Source organism: Hyperoodon ampullatus, assembly GCF_949752795.1.
Source record: "Hyperoodon ampullatus genome assembly, chromosome: 1".
Lineage (NCBI taxonomy): Eukaryota > Metazoa > Chordata > Mammalia > Artiodactyla > Ziphiidae > Hyperoodon > Hyperoodon ampullatus.
This window is the reverse complement of record NC_136914.1, coordinates 31,929,354-31,943,453: the sequence shown is the minus strand read 5'-3', so window position 1 is coordinate 31,943,453 and position 14,100 is coordinate 31,929,354. Positions and strand designations below refer to the sequence as shown.

Sequence of the window (14,100 nt, the reverse complement as noted above, 5' to 3'; positions counted from 1 at the left end):
AGGACTGAAGCTGCATCACAGTAAGGTGGCATCAGGTACCTTGACCCTGCAGGGCACTCCTGGGGCTTTTGCTTGTCACCCCACTTGAGATAGATGGGTGATTGCTACATAATGCCTTGTGATTTCCATTTTGAAGCATGCTTTTGATATGATTGCATGTGTGCGTTTGGCAGAAACATTGCTTTGGGCCCAGATGCATAGTGATTTATTTGTTTTTAAGGGGCTGCAGCCTCGCGGTAATATCTGGAATACTCTATGGATCTACATTTGTGCCCATCATTTACATCAAGGACCACAGCAAGAGAAATGATAGCATATATGCAGGGGCAAGTCAGAACGGTGAGAGGAAAAAGTTATTTTACTTTATAAATAAACTCAATACCCATGTTTCTAGTTAAGAGTATAAAAAGAATGGGACTGTGGTAGATATTGGTACATAGATTTGTCGATGAAAATTCAATTAACAGTCAAGTTAAGAAGCGAAAAAAGGGAATTTTATCTGAGCCAAACTGAGGATTATAACCCAGGAGACAGACTCTCAGAAAGCTCTGAGAACCCTTCCGCCTGTTAAAAGGCAAACGCATTGTCATATACTTTTTCTAGACAAAGGTTCGTACATCAAAATGACATACTGATATTTTACATAAAGTTCACCAAGGATACATAGTCCAGGTAAGAAGCTACAAAGGAGCAGCAGGTCACCATGACCTTCCACAGAGCTGGGAAAGAACACTCTTCTTTTAAGAAGTTATTATACATTGGTAGCATCAGAAGCAAAAAAGAAATTGATCGTTATGGTCAAGCAAGCACTCCCATTTTGAGAAGCTCCAGTTAAAGGGTAATGCAGATGCACACCTCACATTAGGGAAGAAGGAAGCCCAGACAGACACAGAGAGAATTTGATGTTTAGATTTTCTCGTCGCACCTTAAAATAAAATTTCATTTCATCAGATTTGATCTTACGTTGTCATTGTAAGTGGTGAGTTAGAAGGGCACAGGAAACTAAAAAAAATAAAATAAAAGACTGTTTGAATATTTTCATGTGATCTTTAACATACAAATAGAATCAATTTTAGTCAGGATTCATTTCAGCTACTTGGATCTTAACACATGGTTTCTGGCTTTACTGCAAGATTTGGAGATTATTTTCCAGTTTGATGATCTCTAGGAAAATATGTATTCTTCCCCTCTTTAAATAAAAACAAAAAACAAAAAACTGAAGTGTAGCACATAGTACTTTAAAATCAAATAAAGGTCAAAATATGGCCTGCTTAGTATATTATTTTTTGAGCACAGAGTAACGCATTGAAAGGCCCAATGTAATGCTTCCAAATTATCTCAGTTTCTAGCGCTAGAATTAATCTCTCAAGACGTCACTTCCACATAGTGTGCAACAGCCTTCTGCAGGCTCCAAAGGAGGTGAGAGTATCTAATTCAGGATCCTGTGATTATACTGAAACGTGGCTTACACCCACAAAACAATAAAAGAATGATATCGTGGTTAAGACAGTTCTACATCCATGGCACAGAAAATGAATGTCATCTGTGATCCGATAAGGGAGACTTCTGGAGGGCAAGTCATGAGGGAAAGATTGATGGAGAAGCCGGTTTTTGAACTCTAAATGAGCAGATAGACTTTGAGTGACTACCATGGTCTGTTTCTTCCTTTTTATATTCAGCCCCACGAACAGTACTCAAACTTTTATTAATTTCTGACTTTTTTTAAAGATTTTATACAAACACCTTTTGTATTTTTATTCTTTTCATTTTAAAGGATAAAAACTAATAAAAATAGAATAGCATAGGATAAATTAAGAGAGAAGGAAAAAAGAGTGACAAAAGAAAAGAGCCATGAAAGAGTAGAAAAACTGTGCTACACTTGTACACTTGCTAGTGATGAGTCATAATCTGGCTCTAAGATTTCTTACAGCCACAAAGGAAATCAGATCAGTCCCAGAATTCAGCAAACACAAGATAAAAACAACTAATTGTTCAGGAGTACAGTTGTTCTTGGTACTGGGACATAATAAACAATGTCCTCAACAATCTCTTCCCATAAATAGTACAATCAGTTCTTAGGGACAAGAACTTATGACAACTCAAATGTCATCTGATAGAGATACACTTTATTTCAATTGATTCAAAAATAATTCAAGGGGGCATATTTTTTTAATGTCACTTATTTAACAATCACATAAATGGTATATGCTCTGTGCTGGGCACTGTTCTAGTTACAGTAATAACTCAAGTGATCCTCCTAGCAACCTTACTGGTTGGATACCATTATAATTCCGGTTTTATAATTGAGAAAATTAAAACAGAGAGAGAGTAGGTAACTTACTCAAGTCTCCAAATTAGCAAGTGGTGGATTGATGAGTCCCACCAGGTTGTCAGTGTTTTAATCGCTAGATTATGCTGCCTTTTCTGATGGTCTTTGGGTGGATGTGCTGTGATATGGCTCAGAAGTAGGATTTAAGACTTTAGAAGAAGAGACAAACCCTTTGACTTTCAAGATTTTCTGGCTAAACAAGGCCACTCATCTTTCTCCAAATTTAGTTGAGAGAAACATTGAGCCCAGGGTGAACTTCCCAGCCAAGAACCTGCATTACACCCATCTGTTTGGCCAAAGGACCCTCTGCTTTAAATAGTCAGTGGAGTTGGGTTTCTCAGATATTGGGCCACCATCTGTGTTATTAACTCCCCCGTGTAATTAGGTTTATAGAAAACAAATAAAATCCTCTTTGGAATAACTTCCTGAATATCCTTCTGTATAGCTGCCTGGGTAGCTGCCATCTGCAACCTGGAAGCTTGTCTCCAGATTGATCAATACACCATATAAAATTAGCACTTCTAAAATTTTTTTACACACCATCCCCCAACTACAGTCTACTTGGAGATTTGCTACAATGGCTATAGCCATCAGTAAAATTAGGTCTGATACCTGTTCTTAAAAAAGGAGATATGTTCTTTGTTATAAAGCAGAAACTAACACACCATTGTAAAGCAATTATACTCCAAAAAAGATGTTAAAAACAATTTTTTTAAATTTAAAAAAAGGAGATATTAATATTATATTCACATAATGTTTGTTATTTCTTATTTAGCTTTCCAAGATAATCATAAAAGCCAGTCTTTTAGATTTGATTATAGTAACTAACTTCTTACTATTTTAAATATGTTAATTAAAATTCTATATAAATAACATGTAGTGGGCTTCCCTGGTGGCGCAGTGGTTGAGAGTCCGCCTGCCGATGCAGGGGACACGGGTTCGTGCCCCGGTCCGGGAAGATCCCACATGCCGCGGAGCGGCTGGGCCCGTGAGTCATGGCTGCTGAGCCTGCGCGTCCGGAGCCTGTGCTCCGCAACGGGAGAGGCCACAACGGTGAGAGGCCCGCTTACCGCAAAAAACAAACAAATAAACAAATAACATGTAGATGATAAAATAGAATTAATGCTTCCTTTACATTTAAGGTTGATTTGAGTGAGTTTGTTTTATTCTTAGAACTCCAGATGTATTTGAAATGACTAAACTGATATGCTTGAGAGTTTTCTAACCTGTATTTCCAGATTTAGACTACGTTTTTGCACACTTCAGCGGCATCTTCCTTGCAAGTACAGTCTACTTTCTGGCCTACTGTATAGCCATGAAAAATAATCCTAAACTATATCCCAAAGCAGTCTTGCCAGGTAAGAATATTAATGACAGAAACTCTTCTTACTCTGTGAAAGTATCATGCCCTATTCATTTAGCTTGAATAATCATCTTCTGGAAACCAAGCCATTCTCTGTGTGTGTCCGTTTTTGTGTGTCTGTGTGCATAGGTGTTCATTCCCTCAGTGACTTTGGCCCAGTTCACCACCAAATATGAAGGATTTAAAAACCATGAAACTGGGTTTGAAATGCCAAGTCATTATTACAGAACCTAGAACTTGAACAATGAATCTAAGATTATTTCCTCTGCTGAAACATCTTGTGTACTGAGGATCAGACTTTAGTATTTCTTCTTCACCAACTAAGGATGTATATTAAAAGTCAGAGTCCTGGGGCTCTCTCTATATTTTTATTTATCCATCTATCTATCTAACTATCTATCTATCTATCTATTTATTTATGGCTGTGTTGGGACTTTGATGCTGCCCTCGGGCTCTCTCTGTTTGCAGTGATTGGGGGCTACTCTTCGTTGAGGTTCATGGGCTTCTCATTTTGGTGGCTTCTTTTGTTGCAGAGCACAGGTTCTAGGCACGTGGGCTTCAGTAGTTGTGGTGCACAGACTTAGTTGCTCCACAGCATGTGGGATCTTCCTGGACCGGGGATCAAACCCATGTCCCCTGCATTGGCAGGCGAATTCTTAACCACTGCACCACCAGGGAAGTCCAGTATATATTTTTAAAGTGTCAACAAATACAAATCTCCAGTCACTTGGGAAAATAAACATTTTCTCCAAAAATTTAGGGGAAATTATTTTAAATTTTTAAAAAGTTATGTTAGGGGCTTCCCTGGTGGCGCAGTGGTTGAGAGTCTGCCTGCTAATGCAGGGGACACGGGTTCATAGCCCTGGTCTGGGGGCATCCCACATGCTGCGGAGCAACTAGGCCCGTGAGCCACAACTACTGAGCCTGCGCGTCTGGAGCCTGTGCTCCGCGGCAAGAGAGGCCGCGATAGTGAGAGGCCCGCGCACCGCAATGAGGAGTGGCCCCCGCTTGCCGCAACTAGAGAAGGCCCTCGCGCAGAAACCAAGACCCAACGCAGCAAAAATAAATAAATTAAAAATGTGTGTTCGCGTTTGTGTGTGTTAAAAAAAAAAAAAGTTATGTTAAATGCACATGCTTTTGGATTTAATCAGTTAGGCACTGGTAAAAAAATTGAATATATATTAAAAAGTTATAATTTCTCACTTATTTAAGAGTTTGCTATAATTCGATATGGAATATAGATCCACAAGTAAAATTTTTTAAAGAACAAAATAAAGCATATGTCCGAGATTCACTTTGAGTGCCTGATTCATTTAAGCCAAAGAGTACCACTGTACCACTATACCGTTTTAGAAAATGGTAGAATATTTACTGAATGCCTAGCTAAAGTATCAAAAATTTTAGCTGATATTTTTATTCAAATTCTAGGAGTCTTTTTCCCCTTAGCTAAGCATCATTCTGAATTTCACAGATTTTTATGGTCATGGTTTAGAGTAAATGGTGTTTGCAGAATATGTTCAGACCCAGTATCTTCCCTGGGTCCCCCTCCATTACCCAATCTTTACCTCAACTACTATTTTGGGTACTTGATTTCATGTCAATAAGGTAAAAGGTGATCTTTATACCCACAGCAGTCAAGAAAAGAGAAATCATTTGGTTTCCAAAATGGTCCTAAAACATGGCTAAAAAACCCATGTTGGCCATCAGTGTTGATAGGAGTGTGTTGATCTGAGAACTTTAACATTCCCGCTCTACCTGGAGTGTGGATTTTTCAGGAGGGGAGGTGGTTGGTAAACGTGTGGTGTGTGTGTGTTTCAGGATTCCTGTCTGGAATACTCTGGGCCATTGCTACCTGCTGTTGGTTCATAGCGAACCACTCCCTCAGTGCTGTGGTCAGTTTTCCAATCATCACTGCTGTAAGTAGCTGAACTGCTTTTGAAAATTTTTGTTTTTCAAACGTAAATCTAATTTTTCTCAAGCATTCTTAGTGAATTACTGAAGCCTGTCATGGAGTTTAATTTTTCAGGAGTATAATTAGTATAACAGATTCATGTAGATAAACTGATACCCTCTAATCTCATGTCCTTGATCTCTAAGGGAATATTACTAACCTCATTTTAGCAGGTTTGTTCATCTTTGATACCCTTGCAGTTTTTGTTTGGTCGGTTTACCTAATTTCATTTGGGATATATTGTAATTTGCTATTGATAACAATATTCATCTCTATATAACAGTTTATAGATGTAAAAAATGCTTTTGTGTGTAATATCACACTTGAGTCTCATGACAGCCTTGTGAGACAGAAAGTATTTCAGCCCCCATTCATAGGGCTCGTCAATATTTTAAGGAAGGCTTTCAGAACGTGCTGAAGCAAAGTATTGTCTCTGGATGGTGCCATTTACCATGCATTCGTAATGCAGTTTGCTTCATCTGATTTTTTTAGGTGCCAATCATGTAGCACATAGGTAACAGAAAAACAAAAATGTTTCTTTTGACATAGGCAGGACAGATATTGTCAAGCTTGTCCCCATTTTGAAGATGAGAAAATTGAGGCAATAGCTGACAGAGTCGTCTGAAAGAACATGGCTACGTGGACATCTCAGGGCTTCTCAGGAGAGAGTTTCTTGTATGCAGGGCTACATTTTGCCTTTAGTATAGAATCCTAGAATGTTTCAGGTTCCTTATGGTACCAGGACCGAGACACACACACACACACACACACACACACACACGAATTAATTGCTTTAACGTTGAGCTCTTATTTCTACTCTAGTATCTTAGATTGTTAAGTTGTTTACCTGCCTCCCTGCTTCCTAAATCATCATCATAAACAAAATTTGCCTAAAACATTTTAGCAGCACACCTGTGCAAGCCTACAAAACTGATATTTTTAAACACATTGTCTGGTCTAAAATACAATTGCATAAAAGTTTGAAACATCCTTAAATTTTAATTTAAATTCTGGGTTTCAAACAGCATATCTTGTCAGTTCTGTGTTCATAAAACCGTTGGCTTTATTTTGTATTTGAATTTAGTGGTACACTAAAGTGAACTATTTTAATAGGTTAGGTTTTTATTAGTTTAAAGGGCTCACATTTTGACATTCTTAATTTCTATTGAGGGAAAATGTTATCAAAATTGAGCAAGTTATAAGGAATTCTTTTTTTTTTTTTTTTTTTTTTTTTTTTTGCGGTACGTGGGCCTCTCACTGTTGTGGCCTCTCCCGTTGCGGAGCACAGGCTCCGGACGCGCAGGCTCGGCGGCCATGGCTCACGGGCCCAGCCGCTCCGCGGCATGTGGGATCTTCCTGAACCAGGGCACGAACCCGTGTCCCCTGCATCGGCAGGCGGACTGTCAACCACTGCGCCACCAGGGAAGCCCTATGCACATTATTTTTCAGGTCCAAAAGAACATACTGAAATTTCTTTAGTTATGATATTATCTAATGCCAAAGGAAGTTATAAGTTTATTCATACACTTTTTCCTCTTAAGCCCACTTCTAGATCCTAAGGAAGTAGTTCACTAGAAAAAACAAACTATTTGATTATTAAAATATTTTATTATAAATCACATTAAAGAAACACATTGTATGGCATAAAATATTATAGCATCATCAAATAAAAATGAAAACCATAGAGGAAAAAAAAAGGAAAAAAGTCTCATTTTTTCACCTAACGCTACTTAGTTTAACTCAATAGTGAGCTCAGATTGAGATTATGAATAGTTTTTCCTGACAATATTGTTATATTGTTTTTACAATAGAAGTTTATTTGAGGAAAGTGTCAGGTCAGCTCTCCACCTTACTGTATTTGTGTAGAGTACAGTCACAGAAAAATAACCAATTTAAATAAAATTCTTATTTTTATTTAAGGGTCCAGGATTTATAGCTGCAATGTGGGGTGTCTTCATGTTTAAGGAAATACAGGTATGTACACGAAACGTGTAGGTCCGGTTGAGAAGGGTATTTAATACTATGTGTTATTTTCTGAAAATTGCATGCAACACGAATGAATTTGACAGGTCAGATGCTCAAAGTGCTATTATCTCTAACTAGGAAAGAAAATATTAACGGTATGACAATTATTATGAACATGTTTTTCTCCACCCCAACTTCAGGGAAAAATGCTTTAGTTGACTTTATTTTCCTGTAAGAGATTTTGGTTAAATAATCCAATAAAATATGATAGAGGGGAAATTTTATCTAGTGTAAAATATGGTAGATAAACAAGATGAAAGATTTTTTATCCCAAAGATTAAAATATCCCTGAGGCAAATGGAATTTGGGAATAGATTTTCTGTTGGCTCTCATGCCCCCCAAGGTCCTCCATATCTAACCACCAACTTTACAGGAAAACAGTGTGGTAACAGGTGACAATCACCTCTTCCCTCTCGAGTGTAAATGGTGCTGACTTTTTTTTTTTTTAATTTATTTGGCTGTGTTGGGTCTTTGCTGCTGTGCACAGGCTTTCTCTAGTTGTGGCAAGCGGGGGCTACTCTTCGTTGTGGTGCATGGGCTTCTCATTGTGGTGGCTTCTCTTGCTGTGGAGCACAGGCTCTAGGTGCACAGGCTTCAGTAGTTGTGGCACGGGGGCTCAGTAGTTGTGGCACACGGGCTTAGTTGCTCCACGGAATGTGGGATCTTCCCGGACCAGGGCTTGAACCCATATCCCCTGAGTTGGCAGGTGGATTCCTAACCACTGCACCAACAGGGAAGCCCCCAATGGTGTGGACTTAAAATTGCATTCATCAAATAGTTCTAGGATGTGTGTGTGTATTCTCATTAAATATTGTTTTAGGATTTTTCCCCTTTACCTTTATTTGTGGAAAAAGTCTTCAGTTGAGCAATCTATGTGAATAGTATTTTTGTTGTTGTTGTTGTTGTTGTTGTACGCAGGCCTCTCACTGTTGAGGCCCCTCCCGCTGCGGAGCACAGGCTCCAGACGCACAGGCTCAATGGCCATGGCTCACGGGCCCAGCCGCTCCGCGGCATGTGGGATTTTCATGGGCTGGGACACGAACCCACATCCCCTGCATCGGCAGGCAGACTCTCAACCACTGTGCCACCAGGGAAGCCCAATATTTTGTAATAGTTTTTACTAAAAAAATATATAAACTAGAGACACTGTCAAGCCATCATAGATATAATAATTTTTGTCTTAATAAGCAGCAAATAATTCCTATTTCTAAGAAGATCTGATGTTGCTAATCTCTGGGAGCCATAAAGTGAACATGTCACTGGATAATTCCTAAAATGATTTTTCAGCTTTACATTTAAAACATCATTTCATTCATTCCAAATGAAATGTTTTGACCTAGAAAGCCATAAGATGTTAATACAAGTAAGATTTTCAGATTGAAGAAGTAATAAATTTGTTTAGAAGATACTTGGATCACAATCTTAATTTTTGTGTTTTTAAATTTACAAGACAATTTAAAACATTTATAGACCCATAAGTTACTTTTGTGCACATGTTTCTTACTTATTTTAGTTAGGGTTGCTTTCCACAGAAAGTAATTCTATGCCCAAGGCATGCTGTAAATCTCTTTGCAAATATTTCATCTGCCTCATGAAGGATAATGATTTCTATTTAAGCATTGAGTATTATCCAGCATAACACTCTGAAGCCTTAGAAAAGAACAAGTAAGTAACCATAGCTTATTTACAACTATAGATATAAATAGGCACAAACTAAGAATAGATTTATTATGAAACATTTAAAAATTATTTTAGTCACTACCACAGTAATAATGATACTGAATTTAAAATCTTCTTCCCTAGATACAAGAACTCCTTTGAGAGAGAGAATCCCTAACCATTGGGCCTCATGTTAATTCTTCAGAGTCCTCTAAAAAGACACTAAACACATTCAAAGAAATGTTTTTTTAAGACACCTTTGAAAAAAACAGCTCAGACCAAATAGAGGAGGAACTTTTTAAAATGATAAAACATGACCAAGTAGGGTTTAATTCAGGAATGCAAGGATGGTTCATAATATGCAAGTTAATTAATGCAATTTATTATACTATTAGATAAACAGAAAGAAACTTTGTGACAATATATATTCAAAAGGCATTTACTAAAATTAAAAACCAGTTTTTAATTAAGAAAACAACCTCTTACAATAGTAGAAACCTCTTACAAATAGGAGGAAGCTTTAGTTGATACAAGATGTCTATCAAAAAACAATAGCAAATACGTAACTAAGGTGAAACATAAGAGTTCTCTGTCAATTCTATCTCAATAGAACTGAAAAAATAAGAGTTCTCTGTAAGTTGGAAGTCATAGATTTTCCATCATTGCTATTATTCAGTATTTTCTGGAGATCCTAGCCAGTGTGATAAGATAAAATTAAGAAATAAGAGGACTAGATATAGGAGAGAAAATTGTCATTTGCATATAACATTCTCTTCTTTAAAAATTTAAGAGCATCAGCTGAAAATCTTGAGACCCAATAAGATCATTTACTAAGGCACTGAAATATAGGATAAATATTAAATCAATAGCTTTCCAATATGCCACCAAGAACCAATTAAAAAGAGGAAAATAAATGCTATTAATACCTACAAAAATTATAAAAATAAAAGAAAATAATTAACAAGAAATGTGTTGGATTTATAAAATCTTTTCCTTTACTGCAGAAATTTACTACAAAACATAAAAAACTATCAGAACAAATTGGAGACTCAGATATCCCTGATGGAACAGCTCACTGTGGTTTAGGCAGCACCTCTAATTACATTCAGTGTAATTCAGATAAAATCTCAGTGTGTTTGATCTGCAGATTTGAGAGTGGGTGCAAAAGTTTGGCCAAGTATGTAAGTAAAAATAGAGAGAGGGCAAAGCTGAAAGCACAGCGAGTTTTGCTGACCTTTTAACTCTAGTTTAAAAAGCCTTACAAATCTGTCTACAAACAGAACTTAAGGTGTGTCCAGCGTACTTATTCAATGCAGATACTGAGTTGCCTCTTGACAGCAACTTTAAAGGAAAGTTTTAAATACTTCCCATGCCAACGAGTTTAACAAAGACAACTAGACAGTGATGCCAAAATCCTATCTGAATTTTTAAAATTATTTTTCTTAAAAAGAAGATAAAACCGTAGAGGAAAACAAAACCAAAACGTTTATCTTTATGACTCATAGGTCCTATCAGCTATGTCTTGAAGCAGTCCTCAAAGACACATATTTAAAAGTCTACAACCTGGAGCAATAAGGACTTAATCGGAGATCCAAGCACTTTTTGTGTGAAAAAGTTTAACGATTTTATTTCATTTTAATGACATCAGGGCTCTGATTTGTCTGCTTTGCCCTTGAGACATTCTTTTATATCTGATATCTGTTCTTCTTTGGGAAGTTTGTTTTAGAATCTTATATTTAGCTATTTTAAACTAGACAGACATTATATTTTTAGCAACACATTTTAGTCAGTGTGTCCACAGTAATCCCAATGCAGGGGATTGTTACCACAGCAATTTACAGGTCCGTAGCAACACCCAGATAAAGAATGAGATGATTTGTCATTTTAGTAGCTGTCTCAGAAATCCAAGTTAAACACTTTTTTTGCTTGGGAAGGAATGTTAGCATGATCTTTCTAAGAGTCAACATTCACCTTTGACAAAGGAAAACTATTTTGCCTAAATATAATCAGTCTTTTTATCTAGGACACTAGGCAGTTTGGACAGATTCTTAACCTTAAAAGGGAAAAATTTTTATCCCTTAAGAACATTGTTCTTCTGTCTACATAGACAATAAAATAGAGAGTTTATGAAGCGTTCACATAAGTAGGTGGTAAATTGCTGATAAGTGAGGCCCCATATATTGTTTTTTCTTATTTCAGTGATTGCATCAATTGGCTAATTCACAAAGCACATTTGGAAATTGCCAAATGTATTGAGTGTATTGATGAGTGTATTGATTCTTTGAACAAATATTTATTGAGCGCCCACTCTGCACCAGTACTGGTATCTAGGCAAAGGCTGCAATATTTAAGACTAAGAAAAAAATGTCAGGGACCCTTAACGCCTTCATACAGGAGTGTGTGTGTGTGTGTGTGTGTGTGTGTGTGTGTGTGTGTGTGTAAATAGGCTGCCCTGTGTCTGGCAAGGATTTGTGCTGTCTTTCACTTGTAGAACTTGAATTAGAGTGACTTCTGGTAGGGTTGGTGCTGACAGTGAACCAGGTAATTCAACCAGCCCAACCCAACTTGCAAAGACCACTGTGGTCATCAAACAGACGCAAAATCACCCACTTTAACCCACCTGTTTTTTAAGATGAAAAAGAAGGGGATATACATTTTTGACTATATATTAATTGTCATTAATCTTAAAAAAAAAAGCTGGTAATAGTATCATATGATTTGACTACCAGGAGATCTCAGTGTAATTGAGACCCTATATTACTTGCCTCCTAGTATTGGGTCTATATTTAAAGAGCTATATAGACAGCCTGGCAATCATTCAGAAGGGAACATCCAGGACCGTGCGGGAGCTTGAAACCGTTCCATTTGAAAGATAGTCAAAGAAGCTAAAATATTGACCAGGGAAAAAGATTCTTCAGGGATAAAAGACATTTATTTTTCAATGTTTGAGGGTTTATCTTGTGGAAAAGAGATTAGAATTGATCTATCCGTACCCCTAGAGATGGAACTTATGAGAAATACAATATTTCTACTGCGCACAGGACAGTATTTCTTTGTTAAGGTACAGATGGGCTGGCTGCGGTGGGAAGTGGTCCTCCGTGCTTCCATCTTTAAGACAACATAGCTGGGCGAGTAAACTCCATCTCTGTTTTTCCCTTGCCCTTTAGACTGGTCTCTGTCTCTCCATCTGCACTGCATCGTTTCTGCCCAGGAAGACTGCGATCACCTTCTCATTGGTTCCCTTGCATCCATTCTGGCCCCCTCCAATCTGTTCACCATCTGCAAAAGCGTGGGCTTTACAAAATGCAAATCCCATCTTTTTGCCACACCCAGCTCTGCCTATTTCTCCGATGTTTTCCCACTGCTTGGAAAAATAAAACCAAAAGTAGAGCATGGCCTCTAAGAGGCCTGTGTGCTCAGGCCCATAGCTTCCAACCTCAGCGAGCTCCACCTAACTCACTGCTGTAGCCTCTTGGACCTTTTTTTAATCCTCTCGGACCTTCTTTTAATCCCTGGCGAGTACCATGTTTCTCTTGCAGCAGAGCTCTGCACACACACTCCTTCCACCCAGGATCTCTACCTGCTACCCTCCTTCCCTGCTCAGTTCATTGATACTAAGAAGCTCAACTCAACCTCAAACCTCCCACCTTAAGATTCCTTGGTAACACACAAACAGCCTTGGGTGTTTGCTTGTCAGCTTCTCTCTGTCTTTTAACATGCCTTTCTGTAATGATTTTATTCATTCCTGTCTCCCATATTATGTGAGTAGCTGAATAGGGGCAAGTTTTTGTTCACCATTTTAACCCCAGCAAGTGTGGATGCATCGTGGGAGCGCACATGTGTTTCCTGAATGGTTAAATGATGGAGGATCTGCAGGGTTTCCAGAGAGTCAGGAAGATCAGGCAGAGGGGTAGCAAAAAAACATACAGGAGGTAGACCAGATGGTTGGTAAGGTCCACAGCAACGTTGAGAGTCTGATTTTTGCATATTTGGTTCAGGCTTTCTTAATGACAGTTATTCATTTTTATTACTTAGGGTCGACAAAACTACCTGCTGATGATACTTGCATTTTGCATCATCTTGGCTGGAGCCTTATGCACAGCTTTTTCTAAAATCTAACAACCACGAGGCCAGCAGATGGCAGCAGTGCTTGAGAACACGTCTCTCCTGGACACAGAGACTGTGCTGAGAGCAGGGTTCATGTTCATACAGCAAATGGATCTCCATCCATCCCGGATTCGGGTAAATGATTTTTTTTTCCCCACAAATGTGAGAATGAAGGAAAACACTTTTAGTCGAGCATAAAAATGAGGAATTCTTCTAATGAACTATTTATGAAGCATTACATCTAAGGATGCTGCTTTAACGACAATATATATTTACTGGTACATAATCTAGAAAACAGTGTGGATTTCGTATACAAAGAACTTGGTACATGTCCAGATTTCCAACATATGAACCTCATTAGTGAAGAGAGGCATAAAAAATGTTTAGAGGGGAGGAGTGGGAAGAAGACTTATAGTGGAATTAGAATCCAAAGATATCTGGGGCCTTTGCAAGAAAAAGTAAATGTCAGAGCTGGTAACAGAATGTGAAAAGGGCCATTTCATTATTTTTAGCCCAGACTTATTTTAACCTCAAATTAATGTTACCCAGTTCTCCATCACTCAGCTGACTTAGCTCAAAGTGCCTTTTGATTATCTCCAGATAAAATCCATCCACAGAGAACAAAAACTTCCACCATTGAGAATATGTGTGTAACACATATACATA

At 37.9% G+C, this 14,100-nt stretch overlaps 1 protein-coding gene across 1 annotated transcript in view; it reads left to right on the top strand.

Moving 5' to 3' along the window:
- TMEM144 (transmembrane protein 144) overlaps positions 1-13,446 on the top strand; it is a gene marked incomplete at both ends in the record, with an annotated part of 31,555 nt that extends 18,109 nt beyond the window's left edge. The window contains 5 exons of the mRNA XM_079713363.1: positions 221-339; positions 3,568-3,687; positions 5,511-5,608; positions 7,564-7,617; positions 13,363-13,446. Of these exons, the coding sequence (XP_079569489.1) occupies positions 221-339; positions 3,568-3,687; positions 5,511-5,608; positions 7,564-7,617; positions 13,363-13,446 (475 nt within the window). The remainder of the gene's footprint in view (positions 1-220; positions 340-3,567; positions 3,688-5,510; positions 5,609-7,563; positions 7,618-13,362) is intronic.
- Positions 13,447-14,100: the final 654 nt, after the last annotated feature.